The sequence below is a fragment of the Rhinatrema bivittatum genome, chromosome 7, assembly GCF_901001135.1.
Source record: "Rhinatrema bivittatum chromosome 7, aRhiBiv1.1, whole genome shotgun sequence".
Lineage (NCBI taxonomy): Eukaryota > Metazoa > Chordata > Amphibia > Gymnophiona > Rhinatrematidae > Rhinatrema > Rhinatrema bivittatum.
Genome location: NC_042621.1, coordinates 162243813 through 162257737, shown reverse-complemented (window position 1 = coordinate 162257737; position 13925 = coordinate 162243813). Strand labels below are relative to the sequence as shown.

Below are 13925 nucleotides of genomic sequence, written 5' to 3'. Positions count from 1 at the left end.
AAATAGCCACCAAGAAAACCACCTTCAAAGTGAGATCCTTTAAGGTAGCCCTTTTAATAGGCTCAAACGGTGCCCCACACATGCCTTTGAGAACCAAATTAAGACTCCAAGAGGGAAACACTGACCTAGAAGGCCGAAAATGCTTTGTCCCCCTGAGAAAATGCAGCATATCCGGATACAATGCCAGAGGCTTTCCATGAATCTGGCCTTGAAAACAGCCCAGACAGACAGATGTTGCTGCACCCAACACATGAGCATCTCCGCTTCCTGAGCCACTGCTAGACTCTTGGTCCCCCCTTGGCGGTTGATGTAGGCCACCGTCATTGCATTGTCAGAATCCTGAACGGATGGTTGTGCAACAGAGGTAAAAACACCTGGAGGATTAACTGTACCGCTCTCATCTCAAGATGATTGATGGACCACGACATTTCCTCTGACAACCATTGACCTTGGACAGACTGGGATTGGCAGACTGCTCCTCAACTGGAGAGGCTGGCATCAGTAGTCACCACCATCCACTGAGGAACCTTCAAATTCACCCCACAGTTCAAATGGCAGTGAGAAAGCCACCATGACAGACTGGAACTTGCTGATTTGGTAAGCTGTAGGGGAAAATGAAACTGTTCCAATATTGGATCCCAGCGGCATAGCAATGCCTGTTGAAGGAGCCACATATGAGCAAATGCCCAGGGAACAAATTCCAAGCTAGATGCCATGGAGCTCAGAACCTGTAAGTAATCCCATACCCTGGGCAGATGGGCCTGTAAGAGACTCCACACCTGGGACTGTAACTTGAGCATATGCTCCTCAGTGAGTAAAACCTTCCCCACTCAGGTATCAAAACGTGCTCCCAGAAAGTCCAGTACTTGGGAGGGGAGAAGTTGGCTCTTGGATAAGTTAACTATCTAACCCAAAGGCTGCCAGCAGCACATCATTACTTCTACTGCTTGCTTGCACAAGTCTTCCGACTTTGCTCAAATCAGCCAGTTGTCCATATATGGACATCCCTCTTTCCTGAGGGCGGCTGCCACCACCATCTTCACCTTGGTGAAGATCCGGGGAGCTGTCGCTAAGCCGAACGAAAAGGGCGCAAAATTGAAAATGTTCTCCTAGGACCATGAACTGGAGATACCTCTGATGGTCCGGATGGATCCCGATATGCAGATACACCTCCGTCAGATCCAGGGATGCCAAAAACTCTCCTCTTTGAACCGCTGCGATGACGGAATGCAAAGTTTCCATTCGAAAATAAGGAGTGGAGACAGTCGTAACAGTACCCCCTTCAAAGGGTGGTCTCCTCTGCGGGTACCAGATTTAGGTTTTGAAGGATGCGCAAGATGAAATTGACGGAGCACCTCTTTATCAAGGATGTTAGCCTGAGGCTCCCAAGAGTTTTCTTTGGGGCCGAAACCTTCCCAAGAAAGGAGGTATTCAAGTATTTTGCCTCATCTTCGACATCAAGAATCTCTTCGACCTTGAATTCTAGGTCATCTTCTGCATTGATGGCAAGTGGTTCCTGAGTCTTGGCAGAGAATTCACTGAGTGTGAGAAGTTTCAAGATAGAAATGTGAAAAGCGTTGTGAATGTTTAGTCTGGGTGGTAACTTCAGACTGTAGGTGATGTTGCCAAGACGTTGGAGGACTGGAAATGGTCCAACGTAGCGAGGAGCGAACCGAGTGGAAGGTAATTTCAGTCTGAGATGTTTGGTAGATAACCAGACTTTGTCACCGGGTTTGAAGACAGGCACTTGAGAATGGTGAGCGTCATAGAACTTCTTAGCGCAGTCACTCACTTTGACTAGCATTTCTTTTGTCTGAGTCCACAGGTTATGGATTTCATCAGCAGTAGATTGAGCTGCTGGGGACGTCACTGAGAGCTTCATTGGAAGTGGCGGTGTTGGAGAGCGTCCATATACCACTTCAAAAGGTGTTGATCCAGTTGTTGTTGCTGGATGAGAGTTGATGGCGAATTCAGCCTAAGGTAACAGTTCAGCCCAGTAACTCTGACCGCAACTCACATAGGCTCGAATGAACTATTTTAAGGTTCTATTCATCCGTTCTGTTTGACCATTTGATTGCAGATGATAGACTGAAGTGTAGTCTAGAGAGATGTCGAATAACTGCACAAGGCCCTCCAGAATCTTGCCGTGAATTGAGATCCTCGGTCTGAGACAATGTGTCTTGGTAGGCTGTGAAGGCAAAAAATGTGCGATATGAAGAGCTTCGCAAGCTCCAAGGCTTGAAGGTAAGCCAGGCAGCGCCACGAAATGGGCCATCTTGCTGAAGCGATCGACTGTTACCCAGATGGTATTTATTCCTCCAGAAGGGGGTAAATTGACTACAAAATCAGTAGCGATGTGTGACCAGGGCTGTTCTGGAACTGGCAGTGGTTGCAGCAAACCCCTCGGTTGGCCAGAAGCAGGTTTGTGTTTGGTACAGTTGGTACAGGATGCCATGTAGGATAGGGTATCCTTCTTGATAGTAGGCCACCAGTAAAACTTCTGGATCTTGAGCAGGGTATGGTGTTGACCAGGATGGCCAGCCAGCTTGGAATCGTGTGCCTAAAAGAGCACTTTCTTCCTGAGGTGTTTCGGCACGATGGTCTTACCAGCGGGCACAGAATGTGTAGACGCCAAGATGAATTTCTTCCGATCAATTTTGTGCTGAGGTTCTTCAGGCACACCCTCCAAGAGAAAGGAGCGTGACAAGGCATCAGCTCTGGTATTTCTGTCTCCGGGGCGATATTTAAGCACAAAGTCGAAACCATTGAAGAATAAGGACCATCTAGCTTGTCTGTGGTTGAGACGTTGCGCATGGCGGAGATACTCTAGATTTTTGTGGTCGGTGAATATGGTTATTTGATGTTGAGCGCCTTCGAGCCAAGGCCGCCATTCCTCGAATGCAAGCTTTATTGCCAAGAGCTCTTTATCGCCAATCCCATAGTTCTTCTCTGCCGGAGAGAAATGTCGTGAGAAGAAAGAGCAGGGACGTAAGGCTTTAGAATCTCCAGTCTGGCTCAATACAGCCCCCACGCCGACATCTGAAGCGTCAACTTCTATGATAAAGGGCTTGTTGGGGTCAGGATGCCGCAAGCATGGTCCATGGAAAAGGCAGTCTTTAGTTTCTCAAATGCAGAAATGGCCTCCGCAGACCATTTTGAAGCGTTGGCACTCTTGCGGGTCATTGCGGTCAAGGGTACTGTTAAAGAAGAGTAGTTCTTTATAAAGCTTCTATAATAGTTGGTAAACCCCAGGAATCATCTCAGGGCCTTCAGGCTGTTAGGTTGGGACCAATTTTTGATACTCTTGAGCTTTTGAGGGTCCATCTGGAAGCCATCTTTAGACACGATATAGCCAAGAAAAGACACTGAGTCTTTATGAAATTCACACTTGGAGAGTTTGGCGTAAAGCCGGTGTTCACGGAGTCTGCGTAGTACTTGCTTGACATCCTCTAGATGAATGAACAAATCCTGGGAAAATATCAGGATATCATCCAGGTATACCACAACATCCTTGTACAGGCCGAAGGGCATAACTAAGTACTCAAAATGGCCGTCTCGAGTGTTGAAGGCTGTTTTCCATTCATCGCCACTACGAATATGAACTAAGTTGTAGGCCCCCTTCAGGTCACGTTTTGAGAATATTTTGGCCCCCTGAAGCCGGTCAAACAGCTCTGAGATTAAAGGCAGGGGGTAGCAGCCTTTAATCGTGATCTCGTTCAGACCTCGGTAATCGATACAAGGACGTAGGGTACCGTCCTTCTTCCCCACAAAGAAGAAGCCTGCGCCGGCTGGTGACTTCGATGGTCTAATAAATCCCTTCTGTAAATTCTCCTCGATGTATTCGGACATTGCCTTGTTCTCAATCGCTGAGAGTGGATAGACACGTCCTTTAGGAGGTTCAGTATTGGGTTTCAGTCTTATGGCACAGTCATTGGACCTATGCGGAACAAGGATGTCAGCAGCTTCTTTGGAAAACACATCACTAAAGAATGCATACTGGGATGACAGTCCCGGCATCACTGGAGTAGTAGGCATGCAGATGACAGGAGCAATCTCCTTAAGGTACTTCCCATGACAACCTGGGCCCCAGCGGGAGAGTTCCAAGGATGCCCAGTCAAATTGGGGTTGATGCGACTGCAACCAGGGTACCCCCAGGACGATAGGGTGCATGGCCTTCTCTAACACAAAGAAGGGAATTGATTCAGTATGGAGAGCTCCGGTGCGGAGAGTTACCGGTACAGTATGGCAAGTCTCATCACCCGGTAAGGGCTCTCCATGGATTGAGGATAGGAGTAGTGGAAGGGGAATCCTTAGATGTTCCACTAGGCATCGAAGAATAAAGTTGCCTCCTGCCCCTGAATCCACCAGGGCAAGAGTTTGAAACTCAGACGGTCCGCAGATCAAGGAGACTGGGGGAGAGGGTGTAGTAAGGCCTAAGAACAGACCTCCTGCAGGACTTAGGCCCGTCCGTTTCCCAGATGAATGGAGCATGTTGGAACATTGTGACCAGCCTGTCCACAGTACATGCATAGACCATGCCTCTTCCGAAGTCTTCTCTCTTTGGAAGTCAAATGTCCGCGACCAAGTTGCATCGGTTCATCTCCACTGGCAGCAGGAATTACTGGAACCATCTGAGGTGCAGGTTTAAGACTAGCCTCCTTCTGACCAGGTCCTCTATTAGGCCATCCCTCTTTCACCTTATCACGAAGCCAGTGATCGATCCTAGTAGCTAAAGCCACTAGTTCATCCAGCGAGTCAGGTGTTTCACGAGCGGCCAGCTCTTCTTTCAAACGAGTATCTAGGCCTCTGAAGAAGAGGATCTTCAGGCATCTGGGGTCCCAGCAGAGTTCTGTAGCAAGAGTCTTGAACTTTATCGCAAAATCAGCCAGTTGACGGTTGCCTTGCTTCAGGTCCACCAGAGCAGAACCGGCAACGGTCACTCAAGCAAGATCATCGAAAACGGACTTAAATAAGTCCAAAAATCCATCTATGTCCTGCAAAACAAGATCCTTGCATTCCCACAGCGTAGAGGCCCAAGACAAGGGTCTTTCATCAAGATAAGATAGAATGTAAGTAGTCTTGGAAAATGCTTTGGGGAACTGAGAAGGCTGTAATGCAAAATGCATGCAGCACTGGTTTAAAAAGCCCCTGGTCTTCTGAATCTCTCCCGAGAAACGAACTGGAGCAACCAGCGGTACAGCAGTCTTTAAAGTTACTTCATGTAACTGACCTTCATTGCTGGAATTGGCGCCTTGGGTCTTCTGTGTGTGCAGCTGATGAAACGCTGAAGTGAGTTTCTCCAATGCGTCTTGCTGTTCAGAAATGCACAGGGCCAGGCCCGGAATGGCCTGCAGGGCATTGAGCTCTGCCGGATCCATCAAGTTAGCAATCTGTTGTTGTTTGTATGGTTTTGCGTGGACCCTTGGACACTGTGGCTGCTGACCACGCCCATGGGGGGAAGTCCCGTGAGGGGCCACAGGTCAGGTTCAGCTTTAGAACACACAACACAGATAGATCTTTTATTAACAGTATTGAGGAGCCACCAGAGGTGTCAGTAGTGAGCAGAGATGAAGCCCGGCTGGGCTTGTAGTCCCTCAGGTCTCTGGAACAGCGATCCCTCAATGGCTGTGCTGTAGTGAAGAGAAACTGAGACAGTGAGTACAATGAAGTAGATGCATGGTTCTATCCACTCACTGTAGTTTCTCAGTCTTCTTTTTTTATTTTTTTTTGAGGTTCAGAACTGCAGGTTTTGCACCTTCTCCATCTGCTGGAGACAGAGAAATACTGAGGAACTGCAGGTGCTACACCAGGTTATATGCCGGTGGCTGTAAAAATTTCTCTCTTTCCATCTGCTGGAAGGGAGGCAAAACCCAGGAGTCTGGACTGATCTGGGTACATACGGGAACTCCTGATACAGTGATTTCACACTGGATTGCATGAGGAGTTGTAAATAGTCATTTTCACTTTTCTATCATCAATTATCAGTATAGTACATGCAAAAACGGCCCCATAAACACGTATGTGGGCTGCACGTGAGCAACATAAATTTTAAGAAGCCGGAAAGTATATGCATAAAGAATAAGGATTAGTCCTGGGGGAATTCTACGCTACTGCAGAGCGCAGAATTCCCCCCCTGCGCAGAATTGCCAAATTCTGCACAGAAAATAGAAAAGGAGACCCCGGCATGACACGAACAAAGTCTGCAAAGACGAAGGCCTGTGTGTGCCGCGGGACACACTCCGTTCGCAGCGAAGATGGAAGGCCCCTGTGTGCTGCAAACGAAGTGTGTTCCGCTCGCAATGAAGATAAAGGCCCCGGTGAGAGAGAATGGATGTGAGAGAGAGGAGAGGAGGGTGAGAGAGAGAGCATGGGAGGTAAGAGAACGGGGGGGGGGGGGGGGATGCTTGAGTGTGGGTTTCAGAGAAAGGGAGCCTATATGAGGGGAAGGGGGTGTGGGGGAGGGGAGCAGGAGGGTGTGAGAGAGAGCATGGGAGGTAAGAGAGCGGGGGGATGCCTGAGTGTGGGTTTCAGAGAGAGGGAACCTATATGAGGAGATTGTGAGGAGTGTGTATGTGTGTGAGTGATTGGGGGCTTGTGTGTATGAAAAAGGGATCGTGTGTATGTGAGTGTACTAGCCTGTGTGAAGGGATTGTGTATGTGTGAGACACAGCCTGTGTGAAGGGGTGCGTGAGAGAGAGACATAGGTAGCATGTGTGAGGATGTATGTGTGAAAGAGAGAAAGCGAGCTTGTGTGGGTGTGCATGCAAGAGAGGAGGGCCCTGTATAGGGGATGTGTGTGTATGCGCGCGAGAGAGTGAGGGAGCCTATATGAGGATGTGTGTATGTGTATTAGAGAGAGGGAGCATGTGTGTGAGAGAGGAAGGGACAGAGGGAGTCTGTGTGAGGGGCAGTACTGAAAACGGGGTCAAACTCTGGGACTGGCTATAAAGTAGAAGGGGTTGAGCCTAGAGGTGGAGGGGAGAAATTCTGGCAGGTGGAGGAGTTGGGGCCTGAGAGCAAAGTGGCCAGGGGAGTAGGGAGAGCGAGTGGAAGTGACACTCTTACGGTGGGAAATTCTGCTCAAAATATTTAAAATTCTGCATCTTTAAGAAATAACTTTTTTCTGTATTAATTTAAAATGTAATTACTTAAAGACTGTCATGTAAATTGTGTTATGTTGACCAATATAAAGTTCGCAGAATTTAACATTTATGTGCGCAGAATTCCCCCAGGAGTAAAGCATGCAGAAAAGAGGAGGGGAATGGACATTCGGCTACTGAGGCGCAAGTCTGGAGATTTTGAGCCAGAGGGGTTAAGGAGTCGAGAGAGAAAGAGAGAAACTGTTAGCAAGACAATCTGACACTCTCTATATCTCCCACTGTAAGAGGGGCACTTTCAACTCAGGGTGGATTTGGGGGAGGGGAGGGCTGTGTTACAAATGTCTACAGACTCTTGCGCCCTAGGCAGACCAATGTAGCACCGCACCCCTAAAACCCACCCTGAGTTGAAAGTGCCCCTCTTACAGTGAGAGGTATAGAGAGTGTCAGATTGTCTCTCTAACAGTCTCTCTCTCTCTACCCCCCCCCCCCCCCAAAAAAAAAAATATGGTCACTTGTACACATGTAAAGGCTGCACACATACACACGGCAGGAATATTTTATGGTTAATCTGTTTTTTATTATTATTGTCAAATCAAGTCACCAACTTGTACAGATACAGGAATATTTTAAATGATATGCGCGTACTATATCTTTGCTCGCGACCCCAATATGCATGTTTATGGGTGCATGCGTGCTTCTTTTAAAATGTACCTGTTAATGAATTGGTATGCTCCTCTAGTACAGATCCAGTAGGGCTCGTTAAACACATGTATATGTTAGTTATGCACGTACATGCTATTTTTACATATTTCCTCCACATTGTGCTTCTTAGGATTCTTAGAGCCTTTAGTGCAGTCTGAACCCTTGATATGGTATTCAGAATTATATCAGCTAGGGTTAGCAGGATAACCCAAATCTGCAGCACATGGTCAGATGTAGGGATTGTTTTCACAGATGACACATGATGTTCTTGGTACTTTTATAAAATTTATTTTTATTGTTGAAAATAATACAATAATAAAGTTCAAAAATCCAAATGCCTGTGGAGGTCCAAATAAATGTCACTATATTCTTATTTTAAATCATAGTTTTTCTTTTTTTTTAAATTATTTGATGCAAAGAAGGCAAATTAAAGGTTCTTGACCAAACACTGAGAGCCACTGTACTAGGCAATGGGGCCACCTTGAATCAAGGTTTCTCCCATAAGCACAGAATGGAGAAAAGTCATTTTTGGATAAGACTCAATAACTATTTTATTTTCTGCTGGGCTCTCTTCTTAAGAGGATCATCCTAGACATTGCATTCTGTTGCAGAAATTGTGTCACTGTAGAACCACTGTAAAGATGAAATGGCAAACATCTTGAAGGGACAAAGGACAATAATCAACAGAAACAAGTCTTGCTGAATTGATTGAAATGTGAAGAAACATCTTGAGGGGGGAAAAGATGGATGGATGTCATTTACCTGGATTTCATTAAGATATGTGATATGTCTAGTTAGACTTGAAAAATTACAATATGCTGAGCCTGAAGCAATAGTAATTTTAAAGCAATTTTGAGCATTGATGGCTAGGACCCTGCCTTTTACATCTCTACTACAGTCTTATTATAAGGAAATTGTCTTCTTTTCCCCCATATCATTAAACCCCACAAACTATGAAATAATATCGCCTTCATATATTTTAGCATTTATTCCTATTTTAAAAAGTAAAATTCAAGTTTGCTGGTTGGAAAGCATGACTTCTAGATATCTAGCATTACAGCACTTTGGTATTCGCGTTGGCCAGCTGTAACTCCTAGACTGCATGATGTGATGTGAAGTGATACAAATGTAGATTGTGACACACTGGTAAACTCTGCTGCTGAGAAATTATTTCCTGTGCCTATTATTTCATTCAAAGACAGTGAAATAGATGGAATTCGTGCGTTATGCAGCAATTTTATGTTTGCACTGGTTACCTAAATTGATTGCAGATGCTATGGCCAGGGCTATTAGAGCTTCGTTCTGCATGATAGCGTGCTCGCTTGTTGTCATAGAAACCAGGTGCTTCACTCCTTGGGCCTGCTGTATAGTTTTCACAACTTCCTATGGACAACATATGATGGAAAAGTGTATTATTATCTGTTACTCATCAAAACTGTAGCTTCAGAATAAACTTAAAGCATAATGCTTTCCCAGAAAATGTACAAATGTGGAAAACATATCTTTGGCATTAAAGAATATTAGACCTGTCTGTATTTATGAAATTTCTGCTTGCAATACCAGAAATTAAATTCTTTATGAATTTCAGTTCTACAATATTTTGAAACCCAAATATTTTGCTGAGCTGCCATAAACATTTGACTTTTTTTATGAACATAGCTTTGTCTCTACTTCTTTTTGCATATAAAATAATTAGTTATCTATTTCACTTTTTTTGATAACTTTTTACACAAGCCACTCATTTTAAATTATGCTTTGTGATAGTAATGCAATTTTTCTTGGAAACCAATTCTTCAGTTAACAAATTTTATTTATTTTCTTTTATACAAATAGTTTGAAAAACTGTAATATTGCAGATTAGTAGAGTTATAATGGCCCTTTTAATTGTGTAAAAACTAATACAGTCGCAATATTTATAAACCATAAGTACTGCAGAGTATATATCAGATTTAATGAGATCCTACAATCAAGGCATTATAAATCATTTTATTTAATAAACTAAGATTCTGACAAGTCAAGATTTTATTTTTGTATGGCTACATAGAGAATTAGCAGCAGATATAAGACTACAACCCAGGAAATCTCCTGATTCCTAGTCCAATGCAATGATTGGTAGCCCTACCCCATCTGTCTGTGCCTGGAAATTTTATAGTGATTTCCCATGGTCATTTTGATTTGGCCAAGTTGATCTACTTTGGAGGGAAGAGGTATCAGTGGAGGAGTAAGTAAAAAAAAGAGACGGAAAAATTGGGTAGAATAAATGGACTGTTGATGGTGTGCAATTGATTAGAAGTTGACAAGACCATAGGGTACATAACTGAAGATTATGCCTGCTATAAATGTTATATTGGCCTTATATCTGGACATTTAACAGATAACTATATTCAAATATTAGGAATTGTACGTTACTCCTCAGAGAATTCTGCACAACCTCACAGTGCAGAATTTGCGCAGAATTTCAATATCTTGCGTAGAATATGGGTAAAAGGCCCAGGAAGCCATGAACAGAGCCCATCGTGCTTGCGACCAAAGATGGAAGAGGTCCAGCAGGACACGAGTGGAATCCATCCTGCTCGTGGACAAGAATGGAACAGGCCTGGCAGGCCATGAGTGGAGCCCATCCCACTTGCAGCCAAAGATTATGCACGGATGGAGAGAGAAGCGAGAGGCCCAGGATCATTGGAACCAAGCCCATTACGCCTGCAGCAAAATAAGAGAGCTGAGCCCATGCAAGACAGACAGGAGGTATGCATGAGAGGGTGGTTTTGTATGTGTGTGTGGGGGGGTGGTGAGAGAGAAAGAGAGGGAACCTCTTTGAGGGAGAGTGTATGTGAGTAAAAGATGGGAGAGAGAGAGCCTGTGTGAAGATGTGGGTGTGTGTGTGAGAGAGAGAACTGAACTGGTTTGAGGGAACATGTATGTAATTAAATGATTGGCAGTCTGTGTGGGAGAGAGAATACCTGTTTATGTGGGAGAGAGGGAGCCTATGTGCAGGGGTATGTGTGAGAGAGAAAGGGAACCTAGATGAGGGTATATGGGTGTGCAATAGAAAAAGGGAGCCTGTGTGTGTGTGTATGAGAGAGAGATGGAGCCTGTGTATGGGTAGGTGTTTGTGCCAGACAGAAGAGCCTGTATGAGGGAATGTGTATGTGAGTCAAAGATTGGGAGCCTGTGGGAGAGAGGAATTGTGTGTGGGAGTGGAAATATGTGTTTGTGTGTGGGAGGGGAGCTTGTTTGAACGTGTGTGTGTGTGTGAGAGAGAGAGGTAGCCTATATGAGGATGTGCGTGTGTGAGCAAGAGGGAGGGAAGGAGCCTGTATGAGGATGTATGAGTGTGTAAGAGAGAGAGGGAACCTGTGTCAAGGAATTTGTGTGAGTGACTGTGAGAGAGAGAGAGAGGGAACGTGTCGGTATGAAAAAGGAGCCTGTGCGAGGAAGTGTGAGTGAGCCTGTGTGCAGGGGTATGTGAGTGTGTGTATGAGAAAGGGAACCTGTATGAGGGTGTATGGGTGTGCAAAGTGAGAGAGCCTGTGTGAGGGAATGTGTGTATGTGCAAGAGAGAAAGGGAGTTTGTGTGTGTGTGTGAGTGAGAGAGGGACAGAGGAAGCCTATATGAGAGGCTATATGAGAGAGAATAGTCAGACTCTGGGATGGCATAAGGCTAGAGATAGAGTGGGAGGGGAGAGATAGTGGGGCAGAGGAATTGGAGCCTGATAGGGATGTGAATCGTTTTAGGACGATTAAAATTATCATCCGATAATTTTAATATCGTCTTAAACCGTTATGGAACACAATACAATAGAGATTCTAACGATTTATCGTTATAAATCGTTAGAATCGTGAGCCGGCACACTAAAACCCCCTAAAACCCACCCCCGACCCTTTAAATTAAATCCCCCACCCTCCCGAACCCCCCCCAAATGACTTAAATAACCTGCGGGTCCAGCGGCGGTCCGGAACGGGCTCCTGCTCCTGAATCTTGTTGTCTTCAGCCGGCGCCATTTTCCAAAATGGCGCCGAAAAATGGCGGCGGCCATAGACGAACACGATTGGACGGCAGGAGGTCCTTCCGGACCCCCGCTGGACTTTTGGCAAGTCTCGTGGGGGTCAGGAGGCCCCCCACAAGCTGGCCAAAAGTTCCTGGAGGTCCAGCGGGGGTCAGGGAGCGATTCCCGCCGCGAATCGTTTTCGTACGGAAAATGGCGCCGGCAGGAGATCGACTGCAGGAGGTTGTTCAGCGAGGCGCCGGAACCCTCGCTGAACGACCTCCTGCAGTCGATCTCCTGCCGGCGCCATTTTCCGTACGAAAACGATTCGCGGCGGGAAATCGCTCCCTGACCCCCGCTGGACCTCCAGGAACTTTTGGCCAGCTTGTGGGGGGCCTCCTGACCCCCACGAGACTTGCCAAAAGTCCAGCGGGGGTCCGGAAGGACCTCCTGCCGTCCAATCGTGTTCGTCTATGGCCGCCGCCATTTTTCGGCGCCATTTTGGAAAATGGCGCCGGCTGAAGACAACAAGATTCAGGAGCAGGAGCCCGTTCCGGACCGCTGCCGTTCTGGACCGCCGCTGGACCCGCAGGTTATTTAAGTCATTTGGGGGGGGTTCGGGAGGGTGGGGGATTTAATTTAAAGGGTCGGGGGTGGGTTTTAGGGGGTTTTAATGTGCCGGTTTTGCGATTTTTCGATTTTTCACGATTCTTCACGATTTTTCACGATATTTTATCCCCCCAAACGGCAACAATACGATTCCCTCCCCCTCCCAGCTGAAATCGATCGTTAAGACGATCGAGGACACGATTCACATCCCTAGAGCCTGAGAGGGCAGAGTGAAAGAGGTCTGGTCAGAGGAGTAGGGAGAGAGTGTGGAAAGGACACTCTTACAGTGTACTTCTAGTGGAATTCTGCTCAAAATATTTAAAACTGCATCTTTGAGTAAAATCTTTTCTGTATTACATTTTACATTAATTACTCAAAGACTGAGATATATATTTTGCTATTTTGACTAATATGTATGCAGAATTTTGCAGAATTTTAAATTTGTGTGCACAGAATTTCCCCAGGAGTAATATGTTTATAGCAGCAGTACTAAGAAAAGAAATTGTAGCTGGAGGTTGAAGAAATAAAAATTGCTGAGATCCCATTTTGTTGGTATGAGTTTGGGATTTAGTTGCTGAGTATAGATTAGTGTTTTGGAAAGCTCTTCTTACATTGGTAGTTCTATCATATAAATCAAAATTGCTGTGCTGCTGTCTGGTCTGTTAATACCTATCAGAATGACATACAGGCATCCCACTAGCACATTTAAAGCAAGAATGCAAGGAAGGAAAGTTGTAAAAAACGTGGCATGTATTCATGATACACGTTTGTTCCAAAAAAATGTGAAAAGAAATATGACCAAAGGAAGCAATAACAGAGACCAGAAACAGGCAAGCTTGATCGTACTGCAACTTCAGAAGTACATTTGAATGCCCCACCATTCAACTGCTGCTCTACTATAAATGCATGGATACATTTTTTTTAATCTCTTTTTGTCCAGTGAAGTAACAGGGTACAATGGCTACAAAAATCTCATTCTTAATTTCCCTCTTTATGATGAATTTTTTGTTGATGTGATTTTACTCAAGGATGCACACTTAAATATGATTGTCTACCATGTCATGTGCTACTGTATGGTACAGTGTCCTCCCACTCTGTGTTTCATTGCTTTGCACTGCATTTGATTATTTTGAATTTGTTTTAAATGTGTGCCTAGATAGCTGAAGACCATTCACTGTGCAGGTTAAAAATGAACTGAAAATGTTTTTCAACATCAAGGGCATTTTTACAAAAAAGGTGATCATCTGCTAATGTGCATTAACATGTGCGGTTAGTAAATAGGCACCATTAACCTCAAGGAGGAGCTATTTACCTGCAACATGCATTAACATGTTCGTGCTCATTGAAGGGCATAATTTTGAAAATGCAATAAGGGTCACATAAGGATTGTTGTTTCAATACTATTTTTTAAATTGTGTTTCGCAGTCAGTGCTCTTACAATGCCTAATTAGCAAAGGACTTTAAGAATCAGCTGTAAGAAGAACCTGACTCAGGCATCCGTCTTCAGTCCAATTACTAAGGGGAAGTC

General features: G+C 45.2%; 1 protein-coding gene across 1 annotated transcript in view; it reads right to left on the bottom strand.

Annotated features, from left to right (window-relative positions):
* Positions 1-13925, bottom strand: part of LOC115095556 (rap1 GTPase-GDP dissociation stimulator 1-like) — a 264340-nt gene that overhangs the window by 23209 nt on the left and 227206 nt on the right. Inside the window, exon 13 of the mRNA XM_029609455.1 lies at positions 9059-9185. Coding sequence (XP_029465315.1) covers positions 9059-9185 — 127 coding nt within the window. The remainder of the gene's footprint in view (positions 1-9058; positions 9186-13925) is intronic.